Source organism: Loxodonta africana, chromosome 3 (genome assembly GCF_030014295.1).
Source record: "Loxodonta africana isolate mLoxAfr1 chromosome 3, mLoxAfr1.hap2, whole genome shotgun sequence".
NCBI classification, from domain to species: Eukaryota; Metazoa; Chordata; class Mammalia; order Proboscidea; family Elephantidae; genus Loxodonta; species Loxodonta africana.
This window is the reverse complement of record NC_087344.1, coordinates 81,029,966-81,047,870: the sequence shown is the minus strand read 5'-3', so window position 1 is coordinate 81,047,870 and position 17,905 is coordinate 81,029,966. Positions and strand designations below refer to the sequence as shown.

The 17,905-nt window shown below is 52.9% G+C and overlaps 2 protein-coding genes across 10 annotated transcripts in view; one reads left to right on the top strand and one right to left on the bottom strand.

The window, feature by feature from the left end:
• Positions 1–13,699, top strand: part of SLC6A9 (solute carrier family 6 member 9) — a 36,817-nt gene extending 23,118 nt beyond the window's left edge. The window contains exons 6-14 of one of the 2 annotated variants that reach the window (XM_064281857.1): positions 7,131–7,176; positions 7,418–7,552; positions 7,646–7,749; positions 8,141–8,378; positions 8,469–8,603; positions 8,712–8,811; positions 8,890–8,990; positions 12,122–12,292; positions 12,415–13,699. In XM_064281857.1, the coding sequence (XP_064137927.1) occupies positions 7,131–7,176; positions 7,418–7,552; positions 7,646–7,749; positions 8,141–8,378; positions 8,469–8,603; positions 8,712–8,811; positions 8,890–8,990; positions 12,122–12,292; positions 12,415–12,609 (1,225 nt within the window). In that variant the 3' untranslated portion in view covers positions 12,610–13,699. Of the gene's footprint in view, positions 1–7,130; positions 7,264–7,417; positions 7,553–7,645; positions 7,750–8,140; positions 8,379–8,468; positions 8,604–8,711; positions 8,812–8,889; positions 8,991–12,121; positions 12,293–12,414 lie in introns of both variants that reach the window. The other variant, XM_064281856.1, reaches the window with a different exon arrangement.
• CCDC24 (coiled-coil domain containing 24) lies at positions 13,668–17,747 on the bottom strand. 8 transcript variants are annotated; one of them, XM_064281866.1, is made up of 9 exons: positions 17,624–17,747; positions 17,272–17,444; positions 16,880–17,055; positions 16,648–16,764; positions 15,764–15,841; positions 15,105–15,159; positions 14,534–14,633; positions 14,357–14,453; positions 13,668–14,276 (listed from the first exon to the last, which is right to left on the bottom strand). In XM_064281866.1, exons 2-9 carry the CDS (start codon positions 17,395–17,397, stop codon positions 14,006–14,008), a joined length of 1,020 nt encoding a protein of 339 aa, XP_064137936.1. In that variant the 5' UTR covers positions 17,398–17,444; positions 17,624–17,747; the 3' UTR covers positions 13,668–14,005. The 8 variants fall into 8 exon arrangements, with proteins under 8 accessions (XP_064137936.1, XP_064137930.1, XP_064137931.1 ...); XM_064281860.1 differs by having other exon boundaries at positions 14,357–14,435; positions 17,624–17,745; XM_064281861.1 differs by having other exon boundaries at positions 14,534–14,603; positions 17,624–17,745.
• Between the last annotated feature and the right edge of the window lie 158 nt (positions 17,748–17,905).

The following is a 17,905-nucleotide window of genomic DNA, read 5'->3' as shown; positions in this document are numbered from 1 at the left end:
TTTTACTACATCTGAGGCATGATGTGGAGTGGGCAACTTGACCTAGACTGGGAGGAACCTTCCCGGAAGCTCCCAGAACCACAAAGCCTGCCCATGTGCCTGAGATGTTCCAGCAGCCCTTGCCCCAGGGGCTATCTGCCAGGGATCCCCAGTCCTATGGAGCCACCCAGGGTAAAGATCTCAGGTGATTTTATCCAGTGAAATCAGGGCACCCCTAAAGTGGACACAGAGCAACCAAATCTCTTGTGCAGCCAGCAGGACAGGCCAGGGTGACTTCTGGAAGTGGGGTGGCCAGGGAGGACTCAAGGTCAGAGCTTGGACACCGGCCAGTTGAAACAGAGCAGTCTACCACTTAGGGCCCATTCCATTTCTCTGTGGAGAGGCTGGATCAGGTGCTTGTTACCTGTGGATAAAGACTGCACAGTCAGTTGAGAATCAACTTGCTCATTTAAACTGGGTTCTGGAGGGGAAAAAATTCTCAAAGGTGAGGACAGTTGAACTCTACTCAGCCTCAGCTGGAAGGAGGCCCCCCTAAGGAGCTGTTGCCTGCTGTCCCAGGTAGGATGGCTCCCTGCTGCCATCTCTTGGAGAGCCTGGGAAAATGACTCTTAAGATCGCTGCCCAAACTGGCTTCAGCAAGGAAGGGAGGGAAGAGAGCACTTCCATTTCTTGAGTACCTACTATGTACCAGTCATATTATCTCAGTAGACATTATTGTCTCTAGTCTTCAGATTCAAAGACTGACTCTCAGGTTAAGGAGCTGACCCAGTATATGTATGCACCTGGGTCATCTGGCTCTAAGCCTGAGTTCTTTCCCTGTGCCTGATGTGGCTGTTGTGAGTTAAACCTATGATACTCTGCAGGTGCTCCTGGTCCATGCTCTCCAATGTTCCTTTGAAAAGATGCATGATCTTATTTGAGCCCTTAACACTAACCCTGTTAATGCAGGGATTACAAAATATTCCCATTTTACAAACAAGGAAAGCAAGTCAAAAGAAATATTGTGTGAATTTTCTAAAACAAGAGGAGCTCAAAGGGCAAATTTCTGAACCTATCTCTGCTTCTTCCTAACCCTTCCGACTCATGGTCCTCCTCTCCCTTCTTCTCCTTCACCACCCCTCCACAATCTTGTTTTATAGTCATCTGTGTACTGGTCTTATTTCTGATACTAGGCCTTAAACTTACGACTGTACCATTCTCACCTCCACAGCTCCTGTGGTACCCAGCAAGCATCCACCACCCAGTGGGACTCAGATCCCAGCATGCCCACCCTCAGTGTCTTCATGGTGGCTAAACACATGGGCAACTCTGTGGTCACAAAGATCCTAGCTCTGCCACTTACCAGCCCTCTGGCCTTGGGAAGTCAGTAAACCTAAGTCTTTAAGTCTCAGTTTTATCATCTGTTAAAGGGAAGGAGTTTACAATACCTATCTCATTGCATTATCCCATTGAATTGAGATAGTGTAACATAAATCACTAAGAACGGTGACAGGTACTCAGTAAGTACAATGAAAGACACTGCTGGAGATGCCAAGAAGTAGAATAGGGGTTCTGTTCTCAAGGCATTTACCATGCTTGGGAAAATAAGATTTATATGGAGAAATAAAAAAATAACATAAAATAATTTCAGAACTGTTATGCGGTAAGAACCAACTTATAAATATGTTGGGTTCTGAAAGTTCTTAGATTAGTTGTTTGATCTCAAAAACAAACAGGCCAAAAACAAAAAAGTAAATAAATTCCATTAAAATAAAATTAGAATTTATTATTTCGTTCCCAGGTTAGCCTACCAGACTACTGAATCCCTAGTATTATAATGTTGTACTCTTGCTCTCTCTCTCTCTTTATAAAACATTACCAGTTTAACATGTATAATTAGACAAAGTAAAACACATTCATGCAGTGCTTTGAAAAATAAATGGTTTCTTTACATTGAATGCTGGTACTTGACGTAAGCAACTCTGAGTAGCAGCAGTAGAAAACCCCGTGGCTGTTCTGGAGGGCAGAGCTTCCCAACACTGATAAGCTCCTCCAAATAGTTGTGCCTAGTAGGGTGGGACCTGGGCATCCCAGAGCCGCCAACACAGTTTCCTTCAGCTATGAATGGCCTTGTCTATTTACCCCAAAACATACTACCTCCGAGTCAATTCTGACTCATAGTCATAGCGATCCTATAGGACAGAGCAGAACTGCCCTATAGGGTTTCCAAGGCTGTAAACCTTTACGCAAGCAGACTGGCACATCGTTTTCCTGCAGAGTGGCTGGTGGGTTCAAACTGTCGACCTTTTCATTAGCAGCTAAGCACTACCACCAGGGCTCCCTTGTTTACCCCAACAGGACAACAAACACCTTTTTCTAAGAGTTCCATGAAGGAGACAAGGTTGGAAAGAACTGCTGACGGGGACCAGGAGCCTTACCTCTGTGGCCTCACAGCTCCTGAACCTCCCCCATCCTTTATCTGTCAGTCTCCGCAATGAGCTAAGAACCTGGAGAGGATCCAGCCCAAGGCCTGGTTCTGGAGACTGTGGAATAAACAGCCATTCGCAGGTGTTTCACTGACTATGCAAAGGCATTCGACTGTGTGGATCGTAACAAATTCTGGATAAAATTGCGAAGAATAGGAATACCAGAACACTTAATTATGCTCATGCAGAACCTGTACGTGGACCAAGAGGCAGTTGTTAGAACAGAGCAAGGGGATATTGCGTCGTTTAAAATCAAGAAAGGTGTGCATCAGGGTTGTATCTTTTCACTATACTTATTCAATCTGTATGCTGAGCAAGTAATCTGAGAAACTGAACTATATGAAGAAGAATGGGGCATCAGGATTGGCGGAAGACTCATTAACAACCTGTGTTATGCAGATGACACAACCTTGCTTGCTGAAAGTGAGAAGGTCTTGAGGCACTTACTGATGGATACCAAGGACTACAGCCTTCAGTATGGATCACACCTCAAAATAAAGAAAACAAAAATCCTCACAACTGGACCAATGAGCAATGTCATGATAAACGGAGAAAAGATTGAAGTTGTCAAGGATTTCATTTTACTTGAATCCACCATCAACACCCATGGAAGCAGCAGTCAAGAAACCAAATGACATAGTGCATTGCGAAAATCTGCTGCAAAAGACCTCTTTAAAGTGTTGAAAAGCAAAGATGTCACCTTGAAGATTAAGGTATGCCTGACGCAAGCCATGGTGTTTTCAATCACCTCATATGCATGTGAAAGCTGGACAATGAATAAGGAAGACCGAAGAATTGATGCCTCTGAATTATGGTGTTGGCGAAGAATATTGAATATATCATGGACTGCCAGAAGAGAAGAATATTGAATGTACAAATCTGTTTTGGAAGAAGTACAGCCAGAATGCTCCTTAGAGGCAAGGATGGCAAGACTAGGTCTCACATACATTGGATATGTTGTCAGGAGAGACCAGTCCCTGGAGAAGGACATCATGTTTGGTAAAGGAGAGGGTCAGCGAAAGAGAGGAAAACCCTCAATGAGATGGATTGACACAGAGGCTGCAACAATGGGCTCAAGCATAATAATGATTGTGAGGATGGCCCAGAACCAGACAGTGTTTCTTTCTGTTGTACTTAGGGTTCCTATGAGTTGGAACTGACTTGACAGCACCTAACAACAACAAGCAGGCATTGGGAGCCCTGGTGATGCACTGGTTAAGAGCTCGACTGCCAACCAAAAGGTCGGCATTTAGAATCCACCAGCTGCTCCTTTGAAACCCTATGAGGCAGTTTTGCACTGTTCTATAGGGTCACTATGAGTCGGAAACTACTCAATGGCAAGGGCTTGGGTTTTTTTTTTTTTTTTTGGTTTAGGAGGTGTTGGGCAGGGGACAGGGAGGTGTTGAACAGCGCCCTCTGGAGGCTGTGATGTGAAAGGCAGAAGACCTGAAGCTGAGGGGAGACAGCCCAGGGTGCCTGCTTGCAAGTTCAATATCAGGCAGGCTGGCCAAAAAAAAAAAAAAATTTTTCTTTTTTTTTTGGCCAAGCAAACCCCAAATTTCAGGACTGGTGACATTATTCATATTCATAAGGGCCCAGGGTAACATCCTATCACAGGGTATTAAAAATGTTATGAGCTTTGAGAACTGATTTAGGAAAAAAAAAAAAGATGAAAAAACAGCAAAAAAATAGAGGACTGCCTATGAATGGGAGCTATGTAGAGAGGTCCTAGCTGTAAGCAGGCAAAGACGGGAGCTTGTATTGACTTAATTTTTCCTACAAATTATCCTCAGGCTGGTGTGATTTTCCCTATTTTACAGATGAGGAAACTGAGGCTCAAGAGATTGTCTCTTGCTTATCACTTGTAGCCTGGAAAGCCAAACTGGTCTCTCTCCAGCTTCTCCCCACCCGCTTTTCACCTTCTAGTCCATTTACTATAATGTTCATTCAACCATTCAATGAAATTTACTGAGCACTGGGCAATGTGCTAGAGGATACAGTGATGAACAACACAGACAAAAACTCCTACCCTCATGGAGGACAGATGACAAACAAAATAAGTAAAGTCTGCAATGTGGTAGAAGGAGATAGGAGCTATGGAGGTGAATACAGCAGAGAAGGGAGTAGGGGGTGCAGGGTTGAGTGGAAGGGAGAGGCTGCAATTTTTTTTTTTTTAATAATTTTTATTGAGCTTTAAGTGAACGTTTACAAATCAAGTCAGTCTGTCGCATATAAGCTTATATGTACCTTACTCCATACTCCCACTTACTCTCCCTCTAATGAGTCAGCCCTTCCAGTCTCTCCTTTCGTGACCATTTTGCCAGTTTCTAACCCTCTCTACCCTCCCATCTCCCCTCCAGACAGGAGATGCCAACACAGTCTCAAGTGTCCACCTGGTACAAGTAGCTCACTCTTCATCAGCATCTCTCTCCTACCCATTGTCTGGTCCCTTCCATGTCTGATGAGTTGTCTTCGGGAATGGTTCCTGTCCTGTGCCAACAGAAGGTTTGGGGACCATGACCGCGGGGATTCCTCTAGTCTCAGTCAGACCATTAAGTCTGGTCTTTTTATGAGAATTTGGGGTCTGCATCCCACTGATCTCCTGCTCCCTCAGGGGTTCTCTGTTGTGCTCTCTGTCAGGGCAGTCATCGGTTGTGGCCGGGCACCATCTAGTTCTTCTGGTCTCAGAATGATGTAAGTCTCTGGTTCCTGTGGCCCTTTCTGTCTCTTGGGCTCATAGTTATCGTGTGACCTTGGTGTTCTTCATTCTCCTTTGATCTAGGTGGGTTGAGACCAATTGATGCATCTTTGATGGCTGCTTATTAGCATTTAAGACCCCAGATGCCACATTTCAAAGTGGGATGTAGAATGTTTTCATAATAGAATTATTTTGCCAATTGACTTAGAAGTCCCCTTAAGCCATAGTCCCCAAACCCCTGCCCTTGCTCCGCTGACCTTTGAAGCATTCAGTTTATCCTGGAAACTTCTTTGCTTTTGGTCCAGTCCAGTTGAGCTGACCTTCCATGTATTGAGTATTGTCTTTCCCTTCACCTAAAGTAGTTCTTATCTACTAACTAATCAGTAAATAACCCTCTCCTCCCCTCCCTCCCTCCCCCCCCATAACCACAAAAGTATGTGTTCTTCTCAGTTTATACTATTTCTCAAGATCTTATAATAGTGGTCTTATACAATATTTGCCCTTTTGGAGAGGCTGCAATTTTAAGCGAAGGCCCCTCTGAGAAGAGGACACCTGAGTAAAGACCTGAGGGAAGTCAAGAGAGAGCCATGTGGGCAGGACTTGCTACATAATTTGTGAGCTCCAGTGCAAAATGAAAATATACGGACTCTTGTTCAAGATGTATTAGGAATTTCAAGATGGCAATGGCAGATCATTAAACCAAGCACTGCAGACAGAGGGAACAGCAAGTGCAAAGGCCCTGAGGCAGGAGCGTGCCTGCCATATTTCAGGAACAAAAGGAGGCTAGTGCAGCTGGAGCAGTGGGCAAAGAGGAGAGTAGGAGAGAACATCAGAGAGGTGGCAGGGCAGGTGTCAGTGGGACCTGTAGCCACTGTAAGGGCTTTGGCTTTTCAATGGGATGGGATGGGAGCCACTGCAGAGTTTTCAGCTGAGGAGGGACTGCAGGTTTTCATATAAAATCGCAATCCTGATCTTGTCGCCCCTGGGCTTCAAACCCTTCAGAGGTTCCCTATTGCCCTCAGGATAAAGTTCAAACTTCTCAGTCTTGACTTCATGGCTTTTTATAATCCGGTCCCTTTCTGTCCCTCCAGCCTCACCTACCCTCCATTCCAGCCATATGCCTAGACTGGGCCATGCTGTTTCATGACCCCTGCCCCATTGTCTACTGTTCCCTTCACCTAGCACGCCCTTCCACTCTTCAACTGCCTCCTACTCATTCCTCACACCTTAGCTCAAACCTCACCTCTTCTGGGAAGCCTTCTAGCTGTGCCCCTCCCAGGGGATGTCTGTCAGTCCTCCTCATATTACAGCAATATTGCAGAGCTGTCCTGCATCCTTTCCTGGGGCCTCTCCCTTGGGGGCCAGGATGGTACCTCAGCCAGGACTAGGTGTATGCCAGCACCTAGCTCAGGTCCTGGTACATAGTAGGTGTTCAATGAATAGCAGGTTGGTGAAAGGGCATGGCTGGCATGACATAGGGTGCCATACAGAGTCACACATAGTAGGGGAATTCTGGATTCAGCCTAGCCACTCTGCTGCCTCCCTTTGTTCAGTGGAGATGGAGGAGACTAGAGTGGGTGAGATGCTCATGGAAGGCTTCCTGGAGGAAGTGATGCCTGGAGAAGATGGCATCACAGGCAAGAGACTGGCAGTGAGCTCGAGCAGGGGAAGGGAGACTTCTTCACCCCAGGGGCTGAGGAAGCTGGTCCAGGTCGGGTGTGGCCCCAGAAGCCCTTAAGAATGGCTGGGAGCCTGCAGAGCAGCAGATTTGTATCAGGCTCCCCAGGGAATGCAGCAGACAGAGGTGGCTGGGGCAGCTGGGGCCCTGTCATGGGACCCATCTCACGCCAGCTGGCTGCTGAAACCTCATAAAGAAAGGAGGGAGCTGCCGGGCTGGGCCCTGGGCCTTGGGAATCTATTACGGGGTTGTGGGGGCTGGCCCTCAATGACAGTCTTCCCCTCCCCAGGCTCTACGTGCTAAAGCTGTCAGACGACATCGGGAACTTTGGGGAGGTGCGCTTGCCCCTCCTCGGCTGCCTCGGTGTCTCCTGGGTGGTTGTCTTCCTCTGCCTCATCCGAGGGGTCAAGTCTTCAGGGAAAGCAAGTACCCCTCCCCTGCAGGGTCTGTGCCCACCAGAAAGATCCTGCCTCCCCTAACTGGATTGTGGGGAGGGTGGTGGTAAAGGGGGCCAGGGAGGTGGTGCCCAGGGTGGGAAAGAGCCCAGAGAAGTCAAGGCACCCGTCTTGTACCCAGGTGGTGTACTTCACGGCCACATTCCCCTATGTGGTGCTGACTATCCTGTTCATCCGTGGCGTGACCCTGGAAGGAGCCTTCACAGGCATCATGTACTACTTGACCCCACAATGGGACAAGATCCTGGAGGCTAAGGTGGGATACGGAGGGGGCCTAAAAGGGGACAGGGAGGAGCCAGGGAGGTGTCAGCCTCTGACCACAGCTCCTGGCCACCCATCTCTCCTGCAGGTGTGGGGGGATGCTGCCTCCCAGATCTTCTATTCACTGGGCTGTGCCTGGGGAGGGCTCATCACCATGGCTTCCTACAACAAGTTCCACAACAACTGTTACCGGTAAGGCTCTCCATGCCAGCCCTATGACTGCCCCATTCCTTGCCTTGGCCACTGCCAGACACCAGCTCCCCAGACCCACCAGGCTCCAGTACAGCCTCGTGGCCCACCAGGGCCCCCCCTTTCCACTCATGCCTTGAAGTTCTGGGAATGCTGGGTCTAGACTGAGTCACTGGAGAATGGAGAGAGAAGCTTTGGCAGGAAAGAGAAGTGGGACAGGGACAATGAGACCCCAGAGGTCTTTGAAGACTCAAGAGCCTCAGGCTCACTTAGAAAGGCCCAGAACACACCAGAAAAAGGGGGTGGGGACACCTTTGTTCTAGAACTTTCCCTGTCTCCAAGTGTTCTCTTGGTCCAAGTCAAGGGAGGGCAGCAACTCTGTTCTCCCCATCAGGGACAGTGTCATCATCAGCATCACCAACTGCGCCACCAGTGTCTATGCTGGCTTCGTCATCTTCTCCATCCTTGGCTTCATGGCCAACCACTTGGGTGTGGATGTGTCTCGTGTGGCAGACCACGGCCCCGGCCTGGCGTTTGTGGCTTACCCTGAGGCCCTCACACTGCTGCCCATCTCCCCCCTCTGGTCCCTGCTCTTCTTCTTCATGCTCATCTTACTGGGGCTGGGCACTCAGGTACGAGGTGTGGGATGTGGGCCAGCAGCTCAGGGAGGGAGGAAGCAGGGGCAGAAGCTGAGCCCCTGCTCTGACGGCTGTATCCTGCAGTTCTGCCTCCTAGAGACACTGGTCACGGCCATTGTGGATGAGGTGGGGAATGAGTGGATCCTGCAGAAAAAGACCTACGTGACCTTGGGCGTGGCTGTGGCTGGCTTCCTGCTGGGCATCCCCCTTACCAGTCAGGTAGGAACCGAGCGAAAGGCTAGACCAGAGGTACCAGGGAGTCAGGGAATGGTGGGTGGGGGAGCCTCTGATGCAGGAGCTCCAGCTCAGCTGCCCGCTGGCCCACAGGCAGGCATCTACTGGCTTCTGCTGATGGACAACTACGCAGCCAGCTTCTCCTTGGTGGTCATCTCCTGCATCATGTGTGTGTCTATCATGTACATCTACGGTAAGTACCCAGTCTCTGTGGCCTCCGCTGTCCCAGTCCCCGGCCTGCCTACTCTGTCACTGACTCCCCTCTCTGCAGGACACCGCAACTACTTCCAGGACATCCAGATGATGCTGGGATTCCCACCCCCATTCTTCTTCCAGATCTGCTGGCGCTTTGTCTCACCGGCTATCATCTTTGTAAGCGCCTCAGCGGCCCCTCCCTTCCCTTGCAGCCCCTTAGCCACGTGTCCTTCCCTGGGAGCCAGCGGAGGGAGGGCAGGAACCCATCCCTCTGACCAGAGCTCCCCACGGGGGCTCTGCACCCACAACTCTGGCCACTGAGAGGCTAAGGGAGGCTGGGCAGAGTCAGGTAAATGTGTGGAAGACTCAGAACTCCTCAGGCTCTGGCCTCAGGTTGGGGAAAGCAGGCTGGCAGCAGCTGAGACTGTCCCGCTCCCTCAGGCTCTTCTTGGCGTCCTGCCTGGGATCCCCAGAGGGGCCTCAGGAATCATTTTTGATATTGGTGTCAGCCTCGGTCTGCCCTGCTGAGCTCCTCAGATCCTTCATAGAAGAGGCGCTCAGGATTTGTGGTGTGAATGTTGAGTGTTCCAGAAGCAACCAAGGACCAAGGAAAACTTTTTAAGCCTTCCAGGCAGTACAGTGTGCTGGCTTGTCGGGGGAGGAGGAGTTCCCGGCAGTTGGGAAACTTCTAAAACCCAAACTGCTCGGTTGGGCTGCCAACCAAGGGGTCAGGGGTTTCAACCCACCAGCTACTCTGTAGGAGAAAGATGCAGCAGTCTGCTCCCATAAAGATTACAGCCTTGGAAGCCCTATGGGGCAGTTCTACTCTGTCCTATAGGGTCCCTGTGAGTTGGAATCAACTTGATGGCAATGTGTTTGGTTTCATGTGTGTTTAGGAAACTCCTATCAGGGAGCTGGATTCGTGGAGGGAATTCATACCATGAAAGGAAGTGAATTTTGATGACAACAGCTAAGACTTATCGAGCACTCACTCTGGACTAGTGATTTTCTGTACACTGTTCATACGTTAACCCATTTAATACAACTCTCCAAGCTATAACTGTAATCCTCAATTTACAGATGAGGAAACTGAGGCACAGAGATGTTAAGTAATTGGCCCAAGGTTGCACAGCTAATCAGAGAGCTATTACTAAGAGGTCTGAAGTAGGTAGTCCAATTGGGCGCTTGCATGCTGTGCCGGTGCTATGCTAGATACAGTTCTACTGGAAGAAGGAATTGTCCATTGGCTAAAAACAATCTGATTTTGCTCCTTTATGTGCCAGGCAGGGTTGGCGGGGTGGGGGAGCAGGAGTTGATAGTGCAATGGTCATGCCTCAATCAAAAGTCAGAGGGGTCAGCACAGCTGGGGGGACAGTGCCCAGAGTGGCGCTCCTGCCGTGCCCGACTCCTCTGGACTGCAGGGAGCTCAACACTGGTCTTCTACTTTGGCTCATGTTTCTAAATAGAAGGCCCCTGGAGGGCTGAGACCTCCACCACATGGGGGGTGGGATGTTCCCTGAGCCTGGCACAGGCACCAGCTCTGGCCACTGGCCCAGCTTTGAAACAGGGGGAGCGGAAGTCTCCTGTAAGTGGCAGAAGACCGACGAAGGCCACGGCACCACCAAGTGCCCGTGCCCTCAGAGGCCTGTGGCTAAGGCCTGGAGCCTGCCCTGAGGGGGTCTCGGCTCCCACACTCAGCGTGGGCTGCAGCCATGGGGAGAGGCCTGAGGGTCCTGCCAAGGCAGGCAAGCAGCTAGGCTTAAAAAGGGTCTTCACGGGCAGCCTCGATCAAGTTCCGGCTGAGAGACTGAGGCAAAGTGGGGAATGCCCTGTGTGTCCAGGAAGCCACCCTAGAGGTACTGAGGACTCCAGACGCTGTGGCCATACCTGTTTCTGGGCTGTTTTATTTGTGGGAGGGAGGTGCTTTGCTTCCTTCTGTTTCTGAAAAGCTCTTTTCACAAACTCCACCCTTCTGTCAGCTCAACTAAGGGAAAAAGGGGTTTGTTCACACCTAAATCAGGATCCAGTTACATTCCGGAAATGTGTTCTAAGCTTCCACTATGTGGGTCCCAGGAGGGATCCCCTGAGTTGAATGTGAGTCTGGTCTTCTAGAACTCAGTCACTGGTGAGGCCAGAGGGGCCTGAGCTCCAGGATACAGGCGCAGGCTTGGGAGGATCCCCCTGCCCTCGTACTCCCCCAGTCCCACTGGGTGACCTGTGTGCCACCTGCCCATCCTTCTGTTTTCTTTAGCTCCTCCTGTTGATATGGCTGCAGACTTTATTTCTTCCCATGTTGCTCATTTCTTTCCAAAGCAGCTCCCTAGTGCAGCTCCAGCCTGACCCTCACCATTTCTAGCTTCTGTACCCTCCCAGGCTATCTGTGTCCCAGGCGCTGTACTGGGATATGGAGACCCCAAGCTGATACAGTCCAAGGAGCTCCCAGTCTATGGGAAGCTTTTTCTTCCAGTTGCTGTTGAGTTGATTCCAGCTCATGGCAACCCCACGTATGTGAGAGTAGAACTGTGCTCCATGGGGTTTTCGGCGGCTGATGTTTCAGAAGTGGATTAGGCCTTTCTTCTGAGCTGCCTGGGTGGATTCAAACTTCCAATCTTTTGGTGAGCAGCTGAGCGCAGTAACTATTTGCACCACCCAGGGACTCCATGGGCAACATAAACCAAAATGAAACTCATTGTCATCGAGTCTCTTTCGACTCATAGCGACCCTATAGGAACTGCCCCATAGGGTTTCCAAGGAGCGGTTGGTGGATTTGAACTGCCTTACCTTTTGGTTAGCAGCCGAAATCTTAAACACTGTCCCACCAGGGCTCCACAGGAAACATTAAACAAAGTAATTCTAAGGGAAGCAGATGAAAAATGCCCTTGAGAGGCCCTTCAGAGAAGGAAGATGGGGGAAATCCAAAGAGGCTTCTTGAAAGAGGTGGCACTGGCATAGGGTTTGACAGAGGGAGATATGGAGGAAGATTCTCCAGAATAAATGACAAGAGGGTCGAAATTGCTGGACATAGCTGAAATCTTTGAATAGAACTGACTGACTTGCAAAGTTGACAGCAGCTCAGTTGTTCTTGGGCTATTCCCCAGCTACCCTGAACACAGTCCTCTGGACCCCGGTGATGCCTGCTGCTTCTGCCCCTGCCCTACCAAAACGCCTCTTTCTAGTTGGTGAAACTGGAGAGAAAGTGGGGGAGGCGGGGCACGGCTGACAGGAGGGATGGCTTGAGGGCTGGGTGCGGCTCTGGGTGGGCCTCACTCCCCTCCCATTTCCCCCATACCCCTCCCCCCACCCCACAGTTCATTCTCATCTTCACGGTGATCCAGTACCAACCAATCACCTACAACCACTACCAGTATCCAGGCTGGGCTGTGGCCATCGGCTTCCTCATGGCTCTGTCCTCTGTCCTTTGCATCCCACTCTATGCCCTGTTCCAGCTCTGCCGCACAGATGGGGACACCCTCCTCCAGGTAAGGGGGTGGGGGAACAGGCTGGATAAGGGGAGGGGAGGAGAGGAGGGGGAGGGCGGATGGAGGTTAAGGGCTCCCTTCTAACTAGCCTGACCCCCTACACCTACCTGCTTTTCACACAGCGTTTGAAAAATGCCACAAAGCCAAGCAGAGATTGGGGCCCCGCCCTCCTGGAGCACCGGACTGGGCGTTATGCCCCCACCATAGCTCCCTCCCCAGAAGATGGGCTTGAGGTCCAGCCACTGCACCCAGACAAGGCCCAAATCCCCATTGTGGGTACCAACGGCTCCAGCCGCCTCCAGGACTCCCGGATATGAGCACAGCTGTCAGGAGAGTGCCCCACGCCCATCCCATGCTCCCACCACAGAAACTGGGTGGGCATTGGACAGTGTTGCCCGCCTGCCCCTGCCACATCCTGTGCAGGGTGGCTGCTGTCACCTTGGCCACCACTGCTAGCACGGCCACTCGTGCTCGTGTCCCCAGTGTTTACAGATCCCTTGGATGGCCAACATGGCAGCAGGGGTGGGGGCTGACAGGAAGGGTGCTGGGGGGCCCAAAGCACTTTGAAGGGGTCTCAGGCCAGGTCCTCAAAGGCCTCCCCTGCTGGGCTTTACTTGGCCTCTGATGCCCCCCTACTCTGCCCTGAGCTGAGGTTCTGGTGGACCCCCACATGCCCCCTCCTTGGGCCTCCAGCCTCCTGAGCAGTGTTCCTGCCCTCAGAGCAGACCCCAGTCTTTGCCAAGGCAAATTTGGGTCTTTCTAAAGGGGGTGGGCAAGGGACTGAGGAGCTGTGCAGTGTTACTTGTCAAGCGGTGTCACCCAGCCCTATTTGTGTAGTTATTTTTCTAAATATTGTATTATCTGTGGTTGCCACCTCCTTGCCCCCAGCCCAGGGCCCAGTCTGTCTTCCAGGCCTGCCTGCACCTCACTCGGCTGCTCCAGGGTCTCTGCCCCTCATTCCAGCCCTGGCTGTCGGGCCCAGCCAGTAGAAGCCTGTGACCTAGCAGCCTGCCCAAAGCACTTGTTTCAGGGCTGGGGGGCGGGGGAGGGCTGCCCAGCAGGAAGTTTGAGCCCAGAGCACTGGGGAAGGGGACCCTGCACGACCCCCCTTGCCCTCCCTCCACCAGGCTAAAAGCCTAGTCTTCCTAAACCGTGCTGCCCTGTTCACATGCCAAATGGCCCCAGCCCGCGTGCCCCCCACCCCTCCATGAAGCCAGAGTTCCTTTTCCCAACCCCTTCAGTGTCCGTTTGTCCATCCTCTGTGCCCCTCTGTGCAATGACAGTCCTGGCCAAGCTGCCTCTAATCCTCTGTAGCAATAACGGTGCGCCGCCCACCCCTGCCCATCCGTGCACCACTAGGATTTTAAAGTCCATAGATTTTAATGAAATTTTTATTCCTGTCTCTGAGCTGCCGCTGTGCTTTGTCTGGGCCTCCCAGGGGGACAAAAGTCAGGGCTGGGATGGGACCTCTGCCTGCCAGGGCCTTGTGGGATGCTGCGGGGAAAAAAGCCAAAAGCTCTGATGGCTGGGACAGACTCCTTGCTCCTCAGCCCCAGATGCAAGGGCCCTGGTGAGGGGGCGGGGAAGGGCTAGCCAGCCAGCCAAGAGGTCATGGCCAGGGCCCATCCAAGACTAGATCTGAAGCTGGAGGCTGAGAGGCAGCAGAAGCAGATGACGCGAGTTCTAGCAGAAGCCTACTTTGTGACCAGCCCTTCAGGTGGGGGCCTGGGGTGCCACACTGGACACTACAGTGGGAGCTGGCCCTTCCCTGGTGCTACATCGGAGCTGCCGTCCCCAGCGGCAGGTGGCAGCCAGGCCTCTAGGTCGGGGGCGGCACTCTGAAGGAGGTGTAGGCAGGCGGCACTGGAGAGGCCCAGCCAAAACTCCAGCAGCCCCACAGAGGGAAGGAAAGGGTCTGGGGCCTTGAATGGAGGGCTTCATTGCCTGTGTGCCCAGGGGGAGGGGCCGGTCCAACAGCCGCTGCCTGGATAGGAAGGAGTAGCTGTGAGAGGCTGGCCCAATACTCAGCCCACCTTGCCTGGCCATCCACCTGCTTTGGTTTACCTGTGGCTGGGGGAGACGGAGGAGGACCCCAGGGGGGCCTTCAGGTCCCGTTCCATGACCTTTTTCTGTTCCTGTAGTTCTGGCGGAAGAGGCACATCTGAGACACCAGTGCCCAGCTCTTCTAGGACGTGCACAAATGTGGGGTGGGGACACTCAGGGGCCTGCTCGGGGCCTCACCTGCCAGGGTGGGCTCTAGGGCTGCCTTGGGGGGCTGGGAAGCCTGTGTGTACTCCTCTTCCAGGCAGCCCTGCAGGCAGAGCAGGGTCAGTGCCCCATCCTAAGGCAGGAGTGGAATAGGGCAGGATACAGAGGCAAGGTCCCTAGAGCAGGGTCCAGGCCACAAGGGCAGCCCTGGGGAACCAGCCCAGGAAGTCCAACCATCATGAAGGTAGTCCCCCATGAGGAATGCGAGCCCCACTGAAAAGCTGAGCTTGATGAGGCTGGGGCTAGGCCTGTACCCAGACTCAGCTAAGAGGAGGAGGCAAGGCCTAGAGCAAATCCAGCAAGTTAATCTAAAACTGTTGACCCTGGACTTAGGGACTCAACCAGAATCCTGGGCTTCAACCACACACACACACATACACACACGAGAAGTGCACAAGAGAAATGGACATGGCGCTTACACAACTTTTACACACATACAGGTACACAGACACACGCGTACCTGGGTCTCATACAACCACGTGAGAGGCGTGTATTCTCTGCATAGCAGAAAGTTCTTGGGGGAAAAGCCCAAGCTGCAACTCACCTGAAGGATGGAGATCTCCCTCTCCAAGGTGCGACACTCATCCTCCAGGAGGCCCCTGGGGCATGAGGGAGTCGGGTGGCCAGTCACAGGGTGGTGTCTCAGCTGAGCAGAAGAGCTTGCCCCACACCCCCTCCCTCCAGCCTCATCAGGGCTGCCTCAAAGCCCCTCCTTTCTCAGCCCACATGGTCCTCGGCTGCCTGGGTGCTGCCCAGCTGTCTGGCCCCCACCAGCCTCTTCCTGTGCAGATGGGTTCTCTCCTCACCCACCTCACAGCCCCCACACCGGCAGGCCCCATCCTTTCTACACTATCGCACTGAGACTCAGACTCTCCCTGCCTTCATTCTCCCCCTACACCACAGCCCTTCTTCCCCTGCTTAAAACCCTCTGTGACTCCCTACTGTATCAAAATAAAAATTCTAGGATCATGGTCTCTGCTAGCATCCATAGCTGGATACTTTCTAGTACCAGCCTCACTGACTGGCCGCACAGCCACATGCTCTTTGCACCTTTCGGCCTTACTTACCTGACTCCCACCAGGATGCTTCCTCCCTTCTCTCTCACGGTCCAAGTGCTTCAAGAACCATCCCCAGCCCCATCCCCAGCCCCATCCTCCCTGTCTGAACCCACACAAATACACACTTAGGGGATAGGGGCCTCACCGCAGGTGCCTGGCAACCTGGTCGATGTCAGACACGTTCAGTTGGTCCCTGATGATGCTGAGGTCTCTGTGGCTGCTGCTGACAGATGAAGTCAACATCACTCTCCCTGTGTGGCCTCACGCCAGGTCTTCAGGACACAAACACTACTTCCCCTAGACAATTTTGCCTCTTTTCTAACAAAGGCAACATAATATTGAGCAAAAACTAGCAATTCTCCAGCCTGGGTTTGAAATGGGCTCTGCTACCCTACACTGTGTGTGAACTTGGGGAAATCACTTATCCTTTCTGAGCTATGGTTTCCTCATCTGCAAAATGCAGACATCATCTACCAGGGAAGATTGTGTGAGAATTAGAAATAAGAAGTTACCGTCACCCGCTTCTTACTGCTACAAGCTCAGATACATTTCTCTCATTCAGGCCTCAGGCTGTAAATAACATTTGCCACCCTTTCCCCTCAACTCTCTCTGCCTCTCCAGCCCAGCCCTGCTCCTGCTCTCCAGGCCTTAGGAAGAACTGCCATCTGGACAGGTCTTATTTCCTCCTACCCGTCTTTGCATAAAATGCTCTCTCTTCCTGCAAAGCTCTTCTCTCTTTCATACTTTAAGATTCAGATAAAATCAGTTACTTTCCTGGGAAACTATTTCTCATATCCAAGACCCATATCAAACCAGTTACTTTTTCTGGGAGCCTTGTCTGTCCACAGGCTGGGCAGCTGTCTTCTCTGGGATTCTACAGCTCTCAGGTGCTGAACCCTACCACAGGAGGCTATAAAAGTGGCCAACCCAATACTAGAAGCTGCTCCATGGAGTGAGATGGGAACCATCAGTTGGCTGGGGTCCTTTGCCAAGAAGGAATGGATTCTTCCTCTCCTACCACCACTTTACCTGGATTCACCAACTCTCATTCCAAGTATCTCCTGCTCTGGAGAATCACATCTGGGCTCCTCCAAGGCAAAGCGCACGACCCTGGGGCTATACTGAGCCCAAGCCTGGTTCTGGTCCCTGCAGAAAGTACACATGAAGGAGGCGGAGGAGCTCCTTCCAGGAGACCACAGAGGAAGGCCACCCTGACTCCTTGTCAAGGGCAGGGGCCCAGCCTGAAGTCTAAGGCTCCCACCTGCCCTCACAGATGGCCTTGTGGCGGAGGCTGTGGAGCAGCTGCCGGAGTTCCTGACGCACGAGGTCCCTTAGAAGGGGTGGTGGTGCCAGAAGGGAGCAGAGGTCAGAGGTGGTACAGGAACCAGAGGTTTGGGGGGACCGAGCCTCTTGGAGCAGTTCCCACAACATGGCCACCTGCAAGAAGAACTAGGATATCTTGTGCCTGGGAAGGTGACTGGAAAGGGCATGGGTGGTGGGTGTCAAACGGCAAGGGTGGATGGGGGGCAGTTAGACCCGACAAGGACTAAAGAGTTACCCGGCAGGGATAGGGACCAGAAGAGGTGCGGAAGACACCCGGGTCGTGGGGCAGGTGTGGGGCGTTGCCCCATCTTCCCACTCCCCACTCCCCACCTCCGCCCGCAGCTCCAGGCTGAGGTCCACCACTGCTTCCCCTAGGATCCTCTTCACTTCGGACCGCTCCGGGAGCGGAACATGCTCCTCCACTAGCTGCCACAGCGACAGGGAGTCCTGGGACATGGCCTGCCCGCACCGCAGCGCCCAGACGCGCGGCCCCACGCTGCGACCTACGCGACGGCAGGTCAGGGCGCTGGATCGCTGGGAGACGCCGGCCGCACAGGGTCCGGGCCTCGCCCCACCAGGCTCCGCCCCCTGACCTCACGGGCCACGCCCCCACCGACGGTACCCGCCGGCGCCTCTCAAGCACCGCCCTTGCTCTGCCACCAATGCTCACGGCCGTAATTACCGCATCCAGAACCCCCAGGCTCCGGCGCTCTCTCTTCTCTCGTCCAGCTTCCGCCGGCCTCTCGGGGGCCGCCGTTCCCGGCCACGGCCCCCGGGCAGGGAAGCCAGGACCCCAGCCCCGCCCCTTCCGTGCCACTGTCGCCGGGGAAACCGCCCGGCAACTGCAGGCCCCGCCCCCAGAGGCCCCGCCTATGCACGTTCCAGGCTGGGAGGGCGGTGCCGGCTCGCGGGAAGTCCGGACCCTCCACGGGTGTGGGTGGTACTGGAAGTCCGAACCATCAAC